Source organism: Agelaius phoeniceus, chromosome 1, assembly GCF_051311805.1.
Source record: "Agelaius phoeniceus isolate bAgePho1 chromosome 1, bAgePho1.hap1, whole genome shotgun sequence".
Lineage (NCBI taxonomy): Eukaryota > Metazoa > Chordata > Aves > Passeriformes > Icteridae > Agelaius > Agelaius phoeniceus.
Genome location: NC_135265.1, coordinates 147,684,020 through 147,699,782, shown reverse-complemented (window position 1 = coordinate 147,699,782; position 15,763 = coordinate 147,684,020). Strand labels below are relative to the sequence as shown.

The 15,763-nt window shown below is 36.8% G+C and overlaps 1 protein-coding gene across 4 annotated transcripts in view; it reads left to right on the top strand.

The window, feature by feature from the left end:
- The window catches only part of ZFAT (zinc finger and AT-hook domain containing), a 115,927-nt gene that overhangs the window by 62,107 nt on the left and 38,057 nt on the right, over positions 1 to 15,763 (top strand). For all 4 annotated transcript variants that reach the window (XM_077189272.1, XM_077189257.1, XM_054630691.2 and 1 more), the window contains 4 exons: positions 1,185 to 1,358; positions 8,929 to 9,079; positions 9,358 to 10,826; positions 12,007 to 12,239. In XM_077189272.1, the coding sequence (XP_077045387.1) occupies positions 1,185 to 1,358; positions 8,929 to 9,079; positions 9,358 to 10,826; positions 12,007 to 12,239 (2,027 nt within the window). The remainder of the gene's footprint in view (positions 1 to 1,184; positions 1,359 to 8,928; positions 9,080 to 9,357; positions 10,827 to 12,006; positions 12,240 to 15,763) is intronic.

The following is a 15,763-nucleotide window of genomic DNA, read 5'->3' as shown; positions in this document are numbered from 1 at the left end:
TACAGCTTTGCTCTTACTGGTTTTTATTTATGTTTTGTTTTCCTATCTCATGGCAGCTACAGCATATTTTCCATATATATGGAATTACTCACTCTGGAGATTGAATCAACTGATGGAGATTGAGAGAGGAAAAAAAAAGAAAAATTCTCTGGTTTTATTTATAGTTTTCTTCCATTAGTTTCTTCTTGCCTTGTCCATGACCTCTGCAACCTTTGCATATTGCCATAATTTGTCGACTTTGATTTTTCTTGTTTGCATCTTCTACCACTTCATCTAAAATAAGAAATTTTATTTGTATAAACTTAAGAGTTCTCTGTTTTTTTTTAATATATGCTATAGATAATTATTTATCTATAAAGACACTGTTGGTTTTTGGTTTTTTTAAAACTTATATTTTTATTATTTAGAATTTCAGGAAAGGAATTCTTCATTTGCTCTAAAAAAGAAATCAGCTGATTACTGGCTATTCATTTTTATCTCAGAAGCTGTTGTGTGGCTTTCTGGTTAACAGGTTGAAACCTTATCCAAATTAAGAGGTTGAAGACATTCTGAGCAGCAAAAGGGAATGATTTGGAAGTGCAGGCCTTCCAAATGAGGAGTTATATGTCAGGAGTTATGTTGAACCAAAGAACTGTTTTGAACCCTAATTATTTTTGAATCCACACTAAAAAAGAAAATTATGTTTCTGACTGTTGATTTACAATAACAAGAGAGAAAGAAGGTGTTATCCAAAGAGATGATCAAAAGACTTGCCCTTAAATAAGAGGGATAATGAAGCCAGCACTAGAAAAAATAAACCTAAGATTGTCCGAACAATTAAATATGGAAAAGAGAAAAATAAATTGTTCATTAATTGCAAAATCATGAGAACTTTGACAAAGTTTGTAGCATTTTCACAGAAATCCACAATAATATGAATGAATTTAGATACACATTTCTGAGAGTTCATTTTTTAAATTTTGGGTTTTTTTCTCTTTTATTTGTTTGTATAAGTATCATACTAGTTTTATTAAATAGAGGGGGAAAAGTTCCCCTTTAGAGATCAAGCAGCACATCTTGTTTTGATTACATCTTTCTTCCTACTGCAGCATAAATTTTCTCCCCATTTGTTCTTGCAGTGTTAGAAACTGTTACCTGCATTGCTTTTGTACATAGTTACCTTCTTTTTGATGTTTGCTCTTTAGGTAATGATTCTGACGTTGACCTTGACAGGAAGGAAGATGAGCGAGAAAAAACTCCCAAGAGGCCCAGAGCTCAGAGAACAGAGAAAACAGCATCAACTAAGGAGACTGAGCAGGTTTCAGGAGCTAAAAATCCTATTATAAGTGTGGTTTTGACAGCCCATGAAACTATTCCAGGTAATCAAAATCACCAATTATATAATTAATTTTTTTTAAATTATGCTGACACTGTATAAAACATTCACTGGTCTAAAACAAAATTGCTTAGAATATTTAGTGTATGAAAAATATTTAGCATTATTTGATTATCTTGATAGAGTGTCCACATCTGGCAGCTACATAATTGTAGAACTTCAGTGAATTTCAACATAGGTGCAAGAAATGCTGGACCTGGCTGTAATTAACCTCAGTTACTGCATTAACATCAGTTATGTTTAGTCTGTGAATAATTTTAAAGAAAATGCTAAAACACTGACCAGAGAACAGAAAAGTGCATATCTATTTAAAAGTCATGTTCTGCTTAATGATTAGAGGATTCAAACAATTTAGTTAAACCTAGATTTGCATTTGACTGTTTATATAAACCATTAACTGGTTATAAGCCATTAACCATTCTGACTGACTGTCAGAATCCCTTTTTTATAGTTTTGTGCATTATTTTCAGCTTTGTAGTTTTATTTTCTCCTTTTCATTGTTGCTAACATTTCTGAGTATTTGTTTTTCTGATAACTATCAAGACAACTTTAAGGTCTTCATTTTGTTGTTGTGGGTTGGAAGCTAGCAGGATTCTCTGTGTTGTTAATATCTTTTGATATTGAGATCTGTGATATGCTGGTTCAGGGACTCATGGAGGTGTAAGTAAATTAACACCTTTAGGTATTAATTTATGGATATAGACAAACCTCCCTTCCTCAGGGCTTTTGGAAAGAGCCATAACTGGAGATTCCCCTCTCCTGGTGCTAAATTTTATGCACTTTGCAAGAATTTTTATCTTAGACCTTTACATTTCTGGCAAGGACTAGAAGAATTTCCAAGAAGGGAAGGAAAGACATGGTAGATAATGCAATCAAAGATCCATTTCCTCTCAAAACTGGCCTAAAAAGGCAAATGAAATAATAAGTAAATCTAGATAACGAAGCAAATGTATGAAGCATGTGATGCAGGAGAGGAATGTAAATCTAGTGGATGTTATTGCCTTAGTTACTACCTAGTAAAATTTTTCTTTGTAAAACCAAAATTTTGTGCTTTCTTGCACATATGCTTTTTGAGATACTCAAAATAGTAAAATAACTTAAACTTTGGAGCAACTTAGGCATAGTACATCAAACATTCAGAAGGCTTTAATGAACCAAAGGGATTTATGGTCAAGTATGAAGCTGCAGCAGTTTTTTAAGATCCTCTCATCTGCTTGACTGACAATTAATAATCTTATTACATTCAAGTTCCCAGCTAAATTATGTGTAATAAAAAAGTCAGTACTGTTCAAAAAGTTATAAATTGCCACCCAACTTTTCAGAATTTGGAAATTCTATAAGAAACTATACAAGTGATTAAAGATTCAACAGAAAAATATTTAATGCAATTATTGTATAATTTATTTTTCATTGATTTTCCTTCTATTTTTTCCCAGTAATTTCCACAATCTAACTATATCTTAATGTCACCAGCAATTCTTAGACAGTTCCCCTTGCTCAGTCATACTTAAATGTCTGGAGTTTTTAATAAAGGTCTTTCACAGTCTTTTTCATAGTAATTTTTCTAGAGATTTATCCTGTGCTGAAGAGATGAGTTACTGCTGTAGACTGCTGTTAAAGAGTATAAATGGATAAAATAGTTCTCCAATCTCTTCTGCTTTCTTTGTACTGGACCATCTGCAAAGTTAAGTTGAAAATAATTTTAAAGTTCCTTAAACACTATCTAAACTTAGTCCTTTCTCTGCAAGCATTGACAATCTGTACCCACCTGTTACTAGTTTTGAGGGTGCATGGAAATACCCCTTTTTGTGTCCATTACAGTAAAATTCTGCTGGAAGATTTCAATGACAAATAGAAAAATAGAGAAGGCCTTAAGAATTAGCTGTATTTTATTCCCAGTACTAAGGAACTACTTAGACTGTATTTTTCTCCTCTTAAATAAATGATTCTTTTAGAAGTATTGCATTGACACTTTGCTGTGACTTTGCTGAGCACTAATGAGGTTTGGGACAATGCTTTGTATCATTTAGATTATGACTAACTGGATGTTTTCAAAACCCCTTTGAACAAACAGGATCAGTCAGTTTTTGATTTCCCAGAGAGGACATTTGGGCAACTTTGATTTTCCCTGGTGTTCCTCTTCTATAATGTTTTCTTGGGAGGCATATGAAAGGTAATGGATTTACAGCTGTAGAAATCTGAAAGCTGGCATTAACCCACAGAGTAAATACAGTTTGAATAAAAGTTGTAGATTGTTTTTAGTGCAGGCCTTGAAGTTCCTTGATAGGCTTGAGAGGTGAGCCTGGGCAAAGCTCCTGCAGGGTCCTGCCCCTGGACATGGAGGGATGGGATAAGGGGAAATAGCTGCAAACTGAAAAAGGGTAGTTTTAGATTAGGTTGTAGGAAAAATTTTTTCACTGTGAGAGTGATGAGGCGTGGAAAAGTTTGCTCAGAGAATTTGTGGCTGCCCCATCCCTGGAAGTGTTCAAGGCCAGGTTGGATGGGGCTGTGAGCAGTCTGGGCTAGTGCAAGGTGGCTCTGCCCACAGCAGACAGTTGGAATTAGATGACCTTTAAGGTCCCTTCCTACCCAAACCTCTCCATGGTTTTATAACTGGAGGGATGTGGAGACCTTCAAGAGAAGGAAGGAGTGCTGAGTTCCTGAGCACACCAAGGCATCAGATCAAACACAGGACAGTTTTTTGTAAGCATCACAATTAAGAGAGTGAATAACTACAATTATATGCACTTCTGAAAATTTTTTTGAATGGCAGACACTTTTTTTTAAGTCTTTTTTTTTTTAAACAAGTGAATAAATTTGTCCAAATATTCCATCTTCTGGGTTTTTAATGTCTTTTGTTTGCCATGTTTAAATTCTGTAAATTATCAAGGTGTCAAAAACCAATTTATTATTCATGCTCAGTTAGTTTGATTCAGGAGAGATATGAACATTCAAATCACTGTTTTATATAAATTCTGTAATATTTTAAAGACTCAGCTTGTTACTAGGAGATTAGTTTTAAGTTCCTGTGAAGATGGTTAATGGTAGTTTATTTTTTTGTTTGTTTGTTTTCAAGAAATTTGAAGTAATGAAGTATTCAGTTTCTTGGGAATAATTAGTTTTGGTTTTCTAAAGGAGTTGTATTTTTTTTAAACTACAAATTCTTAATACAACACTTTTCTCTCCCTGATTTCCACTGTCCATAAAAGTCCACCTGAGTTCTCATGCTACTCTGTGAAAGGATTCTATCTGTAATCTATGAACATTTAGTTCCTTCTTCCATCAAATTTTTGGGCAGTAGGGAAGAAGTAGAAGAAAATAATTTTGCTTACTATTTTGGGACTGACTTAGTTTAACTGGTGGCAGTCTTTTTAACTGATAACAGTCTTTTTAAAGATAATTTCTGTTCTGTAGCTCATGGAATGATGGTTATGGGTTTATGACACATCTGAATGGATTTAGTTTCAGGCAAAATGATTCTCCTGGGGAAAGGAGGAGGACTGGGACTGCCCTTTTTCAAGGTATCTTGGTCAGTAAGTACAGACTGCTGTCACAAGCAAGTGCTGTTCTCCACCTCCAGCTTTCTGTCCTTTGAATAATTGTGCCTTTTGAAGCACTTCTGTTGTGAAACACACTAGAAAATTAATAATTTATTTGCAGAAGGAGAGATTTTGGGCAGATCCCCTCTCTAATCCTATTCATGAGCTCCTGTGCTGGTACTTTTCAGGCATCACCAACATGTAGTTGAATGGAGGGCCAGAGAAAAGATGCTATCCTTGTGCTGACTTAAAGCAAACATTGAATTAGGCAAAGTTAGGAAAATGAGACCTTTCCCCTCTGAATGTGAGCTGGTGTTCATGTTGTAGTGGGTTTACAGATTGACTTAGCTCAGCCAATCTAATGTCCAGCTCTGGTGAAAGGGGGAATCTTCATCCTTTCTATACACAGGTCTACGTTTCTATTTTTGTCTGAATTAAAATGGGTTCAATCTCAGGGTGACCTAACCTACACAAATGTTAAATGGTCCTTTTGCTTTTTTTTTAGTTTTGTTTTGAGGGTTAGAGATAGCTTTGCATGGAGAGCTTTGGCATTATGGGTAGGGTTGGTTTCTGATGACTTTGAGAACTGTCTTCCTATGGATCACACACATTTGGAGCACATATCACAGGATATTGTGGAAGCTGGAAAAACACATTCCTTCAAAAAGAGATTGAAAGAATCAAATATTCACTTTATATCCATAGCACATTGTTTTAACTGTACAGACCAGAGTTATAGTCTGTACAGTTAAAATCTGTTATATATACCTACATTATGAAGATTTTTTTTTATACTTCAGCTAAAGTCCTTTTTTAAAACAAAAAAAGTTGGTCTAAAGGCAGCATGCAGATCTCTATAGGAAAGAAAAAAGACACTTATTGTGTAAAGTCTCATGGATTCTGACAGTGGTTTGCATTAGATTAGTTCTGACAGGTGTTTGCATTAGATTATCATATTTAATATGTATCAATTAATTTGTCTAAGTCCCATTTTGAATGCATTTATATTTTCAGTTTCTCTGATGTTATGCAGTAATTGTTCCATATCTTAATTACATGTGGGGTGAAAGTGCATATTCCTTTAGTTTGAGTCTGCATTGAACTGTTTTTTGTGGGTTGCAAGATAATGATTATTCAGACTTTTTTTTCCGCAGCATTGCTACTTACGAAGTTTTCTCTGATATTTCACTTTCGGTTACCTCTTTTCCAAGCTGAAAGTCTCCAAATTCTCTATCCCTTTCCCAAAAAAAATACTTCTGATTTTGTCTTTGCTACTGTTTTCTGGTTCTTCTTTATCCTTTTTTGTGATCCATACTTGAAGCTTTAGGACATTTACAGAATTTAGTTGAATTAATAGAATTAGGTTGATGTTCTTTCCTGGTTTATTTCTGATCCATTCCTAATAATTCCATTACCTTTTAGACTGTTGATAAGTATTGGAGAACTCTGTAGTGAAGGACAGGCTGTTTTTCTAAGGGACAGACTGTAAGACACTGGAGGCCATCTCTGAGTTTGAGGCAGAGATGAGGCTCACTGGGTAATGCTTATCTGCAGAAGCTGCTGTCAGAATGCCATGAAGAACTCAAATCTTATTCTTCTGAAGGCAGATTTACTTAGGTGATATTGACTGGAAAGAGGAAAGCAAAAGGCATAAATAAAGCCTAGTAAACTAAAGTCGATTCTGCCTTTAAAATAGAGATATGATAGTGCTGGAGGAAGGATTTTTGTGAAAGAAATTATCACTACAGTAAACTTACTCTTTTTTTTTACCCTGATATTTATATGCTTTGACTTCTTGAAATGATTGCCTAGGGAAGCAGGAAAACCTTTATCTTCCTTATTGGCATTTGATGTTTTTAATAAAAAATAAGACCTTGCATGTGTTTGCCTTGTTCTTAGGCATTTCCCTAACCTGAATACTGAGGGCATTCTTTTGAGATTTGGGACATGTTGGGACTAGGCTGGGTAGAGCCTAGAAACCAATTTTCTCACTTCCTGGGCATGTGCTGTAGTCATTAGTTTGTGATCTAGTGGTGATTGCAGTGGCTGCTGGTCTGTTGGCACCCTCAGTCTGCATCCCAAGTAGATGGAGGAGGTATCTAATGTTTCTTAATGTTTCTATCTTCCAAGGGTGGGAAGTAGCAACCTCCCACTAGGGCACATGATTGCCTTTTGTGAGCAGGTACTTCATCAGCATGACTGAAAATCTGAATCTCCCTCTTCAAGTTCTTAAAGACATTTGTCTTTCTGTGAAATGCATGGGTAATTTAGAGGCAGTAACATGAGGATAACCTTGGAGAATTCTGCTCACTTAAAATATGCAAAATACTGGTGAGTTAGTATTTATCTAGTGAGTATATATTCAGTTCACCCAATTTAAGTGATTAAATTTTTATAGTGGTAGTATGAAAGTCTATTAAACAGTTTGGCAGTCCTTTTAGAAAATGCTCAAACATCCTGAAATGCAGAAGGGCACAGAGGAGAGTTAGTGTGGAGCATTTAATGTGAATCTTTGTCTCACAGTCAAGAAATGGGAGGCCTAGAAGAGGCAATCGTGCATATAAAGCAGTTTAAGACCTATTTTCTTTTAACTGAGTCACTCTAAATATAGAATTTGCTTCTATTTTAAGTATTGAAATATCAGAACACTTTTCTGGTGTCTGATGTCTATTCTGTTACCTTTGTACTGAGCACACAGACTGAGCCATAGATCCTGTGCTGTAATGACCAGGTCCCATCTCACTGGGACAGTGCAATTTGTGAGATGCAATCCTCTAGATAACCTGACATTTGTGGGAAAGGGAGGAACAGGAAGAATAGAAGTTGTAGTGTTCTGGTAACATTTAGGGTAAAAACTTGGAAGATCAGTTCTGTTGAACCTGCAGAATCTCTAGCACAGAACTGAAAGCATTATTAAAAAACAGTACTCCAAAAAAGCTGGTTTTAGATGCAACCAGTTTAGTGAGCACCAGAGCTATTACAGTTTAGTTAATCTGTTTAGCTAAAGAGTTGCCTGGTGTCCATTCCCATAGAAAAAGCTTCAATAGCTTTAGGTGCTCCCATATGGCCTCTTCTCAAAATATCTCAATTTCCCACTTATAATCACGCTGAAGGACCCACAGAATCTCTGCTTTTCTCCTTGTTGTCTACAGCACTTCTTTCCTCCATGTAAAGTCACCAAGCCTTCCACACCTGTTGCTGGGTAACCCCCACTGTGGTTTCAGAGACTTTATGTTAGTACTGCCTATATTCTGTAAATAATGTCTTCAGGAATATGGGTTAAATGCATTCAGTAGAGACCCTTCTGCTCCCAGTGGAGATTGAGAAGTGCACATGGAACACAGAATCAGAATATCCTGAGTTGGAAAGGCTCCACAAAGACTGAGTCCATCTCCTGGCCCAGCACAGGACAGCCCCAAGAATCACACCATGTGCCTGAGAACATTGTCCAAACACTTTTTGGGCTCTGTCAGGCTTGGAGCTGTGACCACTGCCCTGGGAAGCCTGTTCCAAACATATTATTTTTATTCTGAGGGATGGCAACATGCCCCAAAATATAAGGAGTTTAAGGAAAAGCTGTACATAGCTTTAAATATAGACTAAATTGTCTTTTAGACTAAACTTTTCCCCAGCCTTATTTGTGGAACTGATTGAACAGCTAGGCGCAATTTTTCAAAGGATATGGTATGAAGAAGAAACAGAAAAATTCAAATTTTATTTAGAAGATTTACAGTCTTTTGAAGGTGGAAATATTTGGATGTAGGATCTCCTTGTAGCAGGCATCAAGCACTATGAATAATGCTGTGACCTATCAGTTCCTGGCAAGTTATTTAAGCAGAACTGTGGTGTAAGTACTGATGGATTCTGGGAGTGTATCCATCATTAACAACAGAAACTAAAACAGTCAAACTAATGATTATAGAGTTTATTGTTTAATTTACACTTTTATATTCTAGACAATGCATGTTTCTAGTGTGAAATTTTTGATGAGCATTCTTTTCCTTCTTCCTTTAGGAGCCAGAAAAATTGTTCCTCTTGAGGCTTCTCCTCATGAAAGTGAACCCAAAACTCCAGACACAACAGTCCAAGACCCATCACAACGAAAAGGATATCAAGAATATGCCATTCAGCAAACCCCATATGAACAGGCAATGAAAACAAGCAGGTAGTTTTGAAGTACTTACATTTGTGTTCATGCAGAATATGATTGAAATGCTTCCCCATCCATTTTCATGAAACTGGAGTATTGTTCTGAGACCCTTAAATAAAGGAAGAGCTGAAAATTTACTATGAATAAGCTGTATAATTTAAAATGTCTTTGGAGAATACATTTTTTTAAAATCTAAGCATTTCTGTCCATTATGAATGTCTAGGGAAATTTCAACACATTATGTTACAAAGGTTCACTGCTGTAAATATAACTTCTTGTTTGGTTTTTTTCAGGTTGGGTCCCACTCAACTGAAGATTTTTACATGTGAATACTGCAACAAGGTGTTCAAATTTAAACACTCCCTCCAAGCACATCTGAGGATTCATACAAATGAGAAGCCTTACAAGTGTTCTTACTGCAGTTATGCCAGTGCCATCAAAGCCAACCTGAACGTTCACCTGCGGAAGCACACAGGGGAGAAGTTCAGCTGTGATTATTGCACCTTCACCTGTCTCAGCAAAGGCCACCTCAAAGTCCACATCGAAAGGGTTCACAAGAAGATTAAGCAGCACTGTCGTTTCTGCAAAAAGAAATACTCAGATGTTAAAAATTTGATCAAGCATATGAAGGAGACTCACGACCTTCAAGACAAAAAGGTGAAAGATGTTTTCGATGAGCTTCGCTTGATGACACGAGAGGGCAAAAGGCAGCTTCTCTATGACTGCCATATTTGTGAGCGCAAATTCAAAAATGAGCTGGACCGAGACCGCCACATGCTCGTTCATGGTGATGAAAGACCCTTTGCTTGTGAGCTCTGTGGCCATGGAGCCACTAAGTACCAAGCCCTTGAGCTTCATGTTCGAAAGCACCCTTTTGTGTACGTGTGTTCTGTGTGCCTGAAGAAGTTTGTCAGTTCTGTGAGGCTCCGTGCTCACATCAAAGATGTGCACGCAGATCTGCAGGAGGATTTTGTTTTTGATAGTTCCATCAACCAAAGCTTCTGCCTGCTTGAGCCAGGAGGTGACATCCAGCCAGAAGCCCTCGGTGAACAGCAGACACAAGCTGCAGGTGAACTGACTGTCACGAGTACTGGTGCTGTGAACACCCCACAGCCATCTGCTTCTAAAGGTGAATCAGCAGCTGCAGATGTAAACCATGATGGTCAGCATAATGGAGATGTAAAAGTTGATGCAGTCCTTTCCTTAGAATTAGAAAATCCTCTGGTGAAGAATGTAGCAGAGACACTGTGTCAGACAACAGATGTAGCAGTCCCAGACATTCAGCCCTGTGTAACATCAGATTGCTTCCTGCTGAAAAATGGTACTGCTGGCCCTGAGGAGTTTAAAGGTTCTCCTCCAAATGAAGAGGAAGTTACTCACTGCAGTTCTGTAAACGAGCAGGGTGAAGAAATTAATCTCTTACTATCTGAAGACAAAACTTTAGATGTGAGTCAGAACAACACAATGACTGAGAACCTTCCAGTTCTTGAAGAGAGAATCCAGTCTGTTCCTCCTGGTGGATCAGAAACAAGCAATCCACCCATTCAAAATTCAGCAGAACCCACAGACCCTTTGGCAGCAGCAGAAGCTGGTGCAGCCACCAGCCCACAGGCAGCCTCTTCCAACACAGCTACAGCCAGTGGGGGCAATGGATCCGTGGCCTTCATGCAGATCCTGGACAGCTTGCAGAAGAGACAGATGAACACTGAGCTGCGGGAGAGGATAAGGAAGGTTTATGGAGACTTGGAATGTGAATACTGTGGTAAGGAGCAGTGGAATTGTGCTTGGGGTTTTTTAAATCTTATGCAGTGAGCTAGCTTTTTCCTTCTCCTCCAATTTACAGTGACATAATTGTATCTTTGCAGCAGCATTAATTTTGTAGTTCAGTGTGGATTCTGAGGTTCAGTGGGATTTATTTTTTGCTGTAAATATAATGGGAAATGAGTCAAATCTCCTCAAAAAACTCACTAGTAGAATACAGCAAAGCAGTACATTGCAAGGCTCAATTATCTGCTCACGTGAAATTTGATAGAATTAGATTATTTCTATCCACATGCATCTGCCCAAGTCACAACTTTCACTGGGGCCAAGCACAGCAGATTTAGGCATGTGATCAGTATTAGTTCAGTCCATGCCTTAATGCTTGAGCTTCATTATCAGCTTAGTACAAAATCCAGTTTTTTTCATGTACTGTAGGAGGATGTATAGTAATATACATTCTGTACAATAGAGACATAGATACTGGCATAATTTTGTGTCTTGTTTTGAACCAGGTTCTTTGAGATGAAAATTTTAATTACATGGTATCAGATCAAGACTATCCAGACTGTAATTGTTTGGGCTTTTTAGTTTATGGAAGTGGGAATAACACACCATTCCACCTATTCTAACTGAAAATGTTTGTGTTTACATAACTCGAAAGGAGGCAATTCAGGATGTATTTTGTAGCTTTCATTTTTGAAAAGGGAAAGGAATCAAAGTCAGAAAAAACAAGTTTTTGAAACATCATGTAACATTGTACTTTAGATGAATTGCTCTGAACTTTTTGGTGCCATTATGCCAAAAGGCTTTTAAGAAGGAGTAACATGAAAGAAAGTAACAAAAAATATTTTGACAATCTCCTTTAGTGTACAGTTGCATTCAGATTCTTTGCATAAGAGAACAGATGTGAAGGACTTTTTCTTTAGGAAAAAGATCATTGATGTGTAATGAAGAGGCCCTTTTTAGGCTGTTTCAGGACATATAACATGATCTTCTTAGGCAAAGATGGATTTGTAAATATATTTTCAATAGTGAAGGGTCTGTGGACAAGCTTTCATTAAAGACAAAAGGGACCGGATTCAAACAGTGTGTTTTATCTTGAAAGAAAATCGGTTATTTTTTTGAATTTTCACTAACAATTGTTTAGCAATTACTTTCTTCATGTCTAATTTGATTTTCAGGCAAGTTGTTTTGGTACCAGGTGCACTATGACATGCATGTGCGAACGCACACTCGAGAACATTTATATTACTGCTCCCAGTGCAATTATTCTTCCATCACCAAGAACTGCCTTAAGCGTCACGTCATCCAGAAACACAGCAATATTTTGCTGAAATGTCCCACAGAAAATTGTGACTACTCCACTCCAGATAAATACAAGCTCCAGGCACACCTGAAAGTTCACTCAGATCTGGTGAGTAGCAAACCAAATGTGTGTTTGTCTGAATTGAGTGTCTTCTTCAGTGTTTGTAATTCTGTGGTAATACTTGAAGACATAGCTCAGGGTTCTAACCTGTGTGTTCTCTGCACATTTCTGGGAATACCTGACTTAGAGTAACTGGATATTTGGACCTTCTCAGAGCTGTTTCCAGGGCATTATGTCTGTATCCATTTTCTCTCTTTGGTTTTCTCAGTATTTTCAGATCCTTTGGGTGAGTAGAATAAAGTTGGTACTATTGTTACATTACTTCGTTCTATGAACCTGAATTCCCTTCCTTCATAAATAAATGACTTGTGTAAAATGGAAATATGTTCTTCTTAATTACTACAGACAAAAGATATTTAAGTTGTTAAAAAGGATTTTTTTCCTAGTATCTTCACCTAGTTGCAGTTGAACATCTAACATTTTCTGTTGTGTTGACAAACACAGAGAGATCTCATTTTAAAGGTTCCTGTCTTGTTCAAAAAGCCCTCAGAGTGCCATGTGCTAAAACCAGGTCTTGGTTGGCTATTGGTCAGTATTTCCAACAGCTGAATTTACTTTAAAGGTATTTGGAACAGAACAACACTTCACCTCCTACTCTTCTTAAGCAGCTACTTCTGAAGAAATTTAAAACCAAACAGAAAAGATGACACAAAAAGGAAAAAATTCCCGCCATTGTGTCCTCCCCTTCTGTAAATATTTGAAATGGAGTCTGAATTTTTTATGAAAGGTGCAGAAAATCCATATCATAGGCATTCTTTTTAGATGTTTTTGAATTCATGATGTTTACAATGCCCATGTGATAGCAAAAATCTGTGTAATTGATGTCTAAGAACACTTAAGAGTCTACAATTAGCTCTCCTTATATTCTTCCATAAGTACCTGGTTTTCAAGTGTGATGAATGTCCAGCAGCTCCCACCAGAACATCATTTTCATAATTCTAAATAGAACTGAGAAAATGGATTTCATAATTAAAAGCATTGTGGTGGCACAATCTTTCAGAAGCATACTTACTGATGCTTACTGTCAAATAAATTCATTTAAATGGATTGAAAAATTCATGTATTAGAATTTACTTAGTAACTGAATTTGGCAATTCTTATATTGATCTTTGTGTCCACTGCTTGGTATATTTACTCCATGCATATCTCAGTGAAAAGGACTACTTCTTCAAAAATATATCTATGCATAGTTATATGTGGAAATCTACTTTAATTTTAATTTGAAAAAATAGTTCTTAATAAATGTTAAAATTTAAACTTCTCTGGAGACAGAAGATATTGAAATCTCAGTTCAGTTTCTTGTGTGGATGTGTATTCTACATCACCTCCTTGCTGGCTGCATTTCAGCTGGATCCCTGCATTATTTGTAGAAGATAAATGATGGGTATTGAAAAGCATTTTTCCCTTCATCCTTGTATATATCACTGTATAGACACCATTTTACTCTCTGTGCAGCACCCAAGTCTTGCACTGAATTTGGGGTTGGTTATTCCCTGGCAGATGATGATGGGGAGTGTGATTGTGCTGCCTCTTGCCTTCTGTGTTTGCTACACATTGTTGTTACAGGGAGTATTTTTACTTTTGAAGCCTGGGAATTGAAGCGTGGCTTGATTCAAAACCAAAACTTTGTATATATTCTCTGATTTTCAGTGCTCATCTCTTGCTCCTAGGGCTTTTATTGTAGATTTTTGATGTTTATTGGCATTTATTGAGCTCCTCCAAAGTTCAAACTGTGACATGACCAATCACTTCAGTGTCATGGGACATAGGAAAGGGCTGGGCAGTTTCAAATTGCTTCATTACAATTTATATTATGAATGAGCTCATGGTAACATTAAAGAGCAGGGTGTGAAATTAAACAATGCTGAAGTAGGTACCAGAGTTTGTGTACAACCCCCAGTGGCTTTTGCCATGCTCACTGTGCTGAGCAGATAAACATCACAGAGAGATTTGTCTCTGAACATATTTTAAGTCTATGTATGTAATTGATACTGCAACATTAGCACCTCTATAAAACTGCAGTTCAGACTTAGAACCACCACCCATTATTAGGTGCTTGCATCTACTTTGATGCACATTTTGGGCTGTAAATTTTTCTTGTCTTTGGAAGGATGCTTAGAAATTCCATGATGCTGTTGACCTTTCATGTAATAGTGTAGCTGTTAGTAGGATTTAAGATGCTCAAGCTCTGATTGCTCATTTGCCCTTCCTGAGGAGAGTAAATTTTCATAGGGTCACTGCTCTGGCTGTGTTTCCTCTGCCTCTGGAGCAGTGCTGCTGAGCAGTCAAGAATGCAAGGTACTGCAAAGGGAAGCAGTTAACAGAAACATCTCTGGTCTAATGATCAGGCACTCAGTTGGAAAGCAGCTTTTGCTCTTAGTCCTCACTTCCATAATGAATGTCAGCTTGGCATTTGTTTTTACTGAAGTTATTTCACCAAGAAATGCTTAAGTGTTGTATGCAGGTGCTTGTCATTTTGTGAGCTGAGTTCTGCTTCTTGCCAGACTTCAGAAAAATCTGTCTAAACATCTGCATGTTTTTCTGTAGCCTCCTTCACATGTGTGCACAGCTGTCTCCTAGGTACATCACTTCCTTTTAGCTGAGTTGCATTTTAATGGGACATCAGTTTAATGCTGAATCTTTTGGGAAATGTTTTATTTGAACATCATGACAACTGTGGTGAAGATTCCTGGAGGTCTTCACTCCTCAGAAGTGTAACTTGGGGGTCTAATTCTGATCCCATAGGTGTTAGAAATTAAATTTCTGTTGATCTGGATAGATATGGGAGCAGGCTTTGGTCTTCTATTCCTCTACAAAATTATGCAATCAAATGTTGTGTTAATTGAGTTGGGGGAACTTTTCCTGGAAATATTCTGTGAGTGCCAATATTAAGTAGAGGGGTTTAATTTTTATTTTTGTGACTGTATACTTGTATACCTACCCCTTGAAGTATCTTGAAACACATGCCTCAGAGAAATAAAATTCTCTTCAGAGCACTATAAATGGATAATGCAATATAGCTGATGCTTTCTTAGCACAATTTTAATTCATTTATATAAAGAGAAATGCATTGTGATTATTATGTAAGTGGCCTTATTTAATAAAGAAATAGTATAAACAAGAAAATTTGTGATAATGTTAGGCTAATTTATTTTCACTAGTTTAAGAATACTTACATACCTAATTAAATTCCTGTTTTATGGAATGCAAACAACACTTTCAGTCAAAAACCTCCTTTTATTTAGGAATTATTTTAAGTTTCTTGTATTTTCTCAAATTGGCTAATAGAGATGTTGAGGAAAATATCAGGCAGTGATTGCCCTTGAATTTTAAACAGCTGATTGGACTTTGCAGCTGGTCTCTGGCAAAGGTAGATGCAGTTCTCTCTCCATGCTTTGCTTCTGTTCAAAAAAACCTTCAAAGGCATTTAAAAGGCAGATATTCCAATAAGGCATAGGAAAAATAACTTTCATTCTTACCAGAGGAGAACTTGCTTGCTGAGAATGTGATTC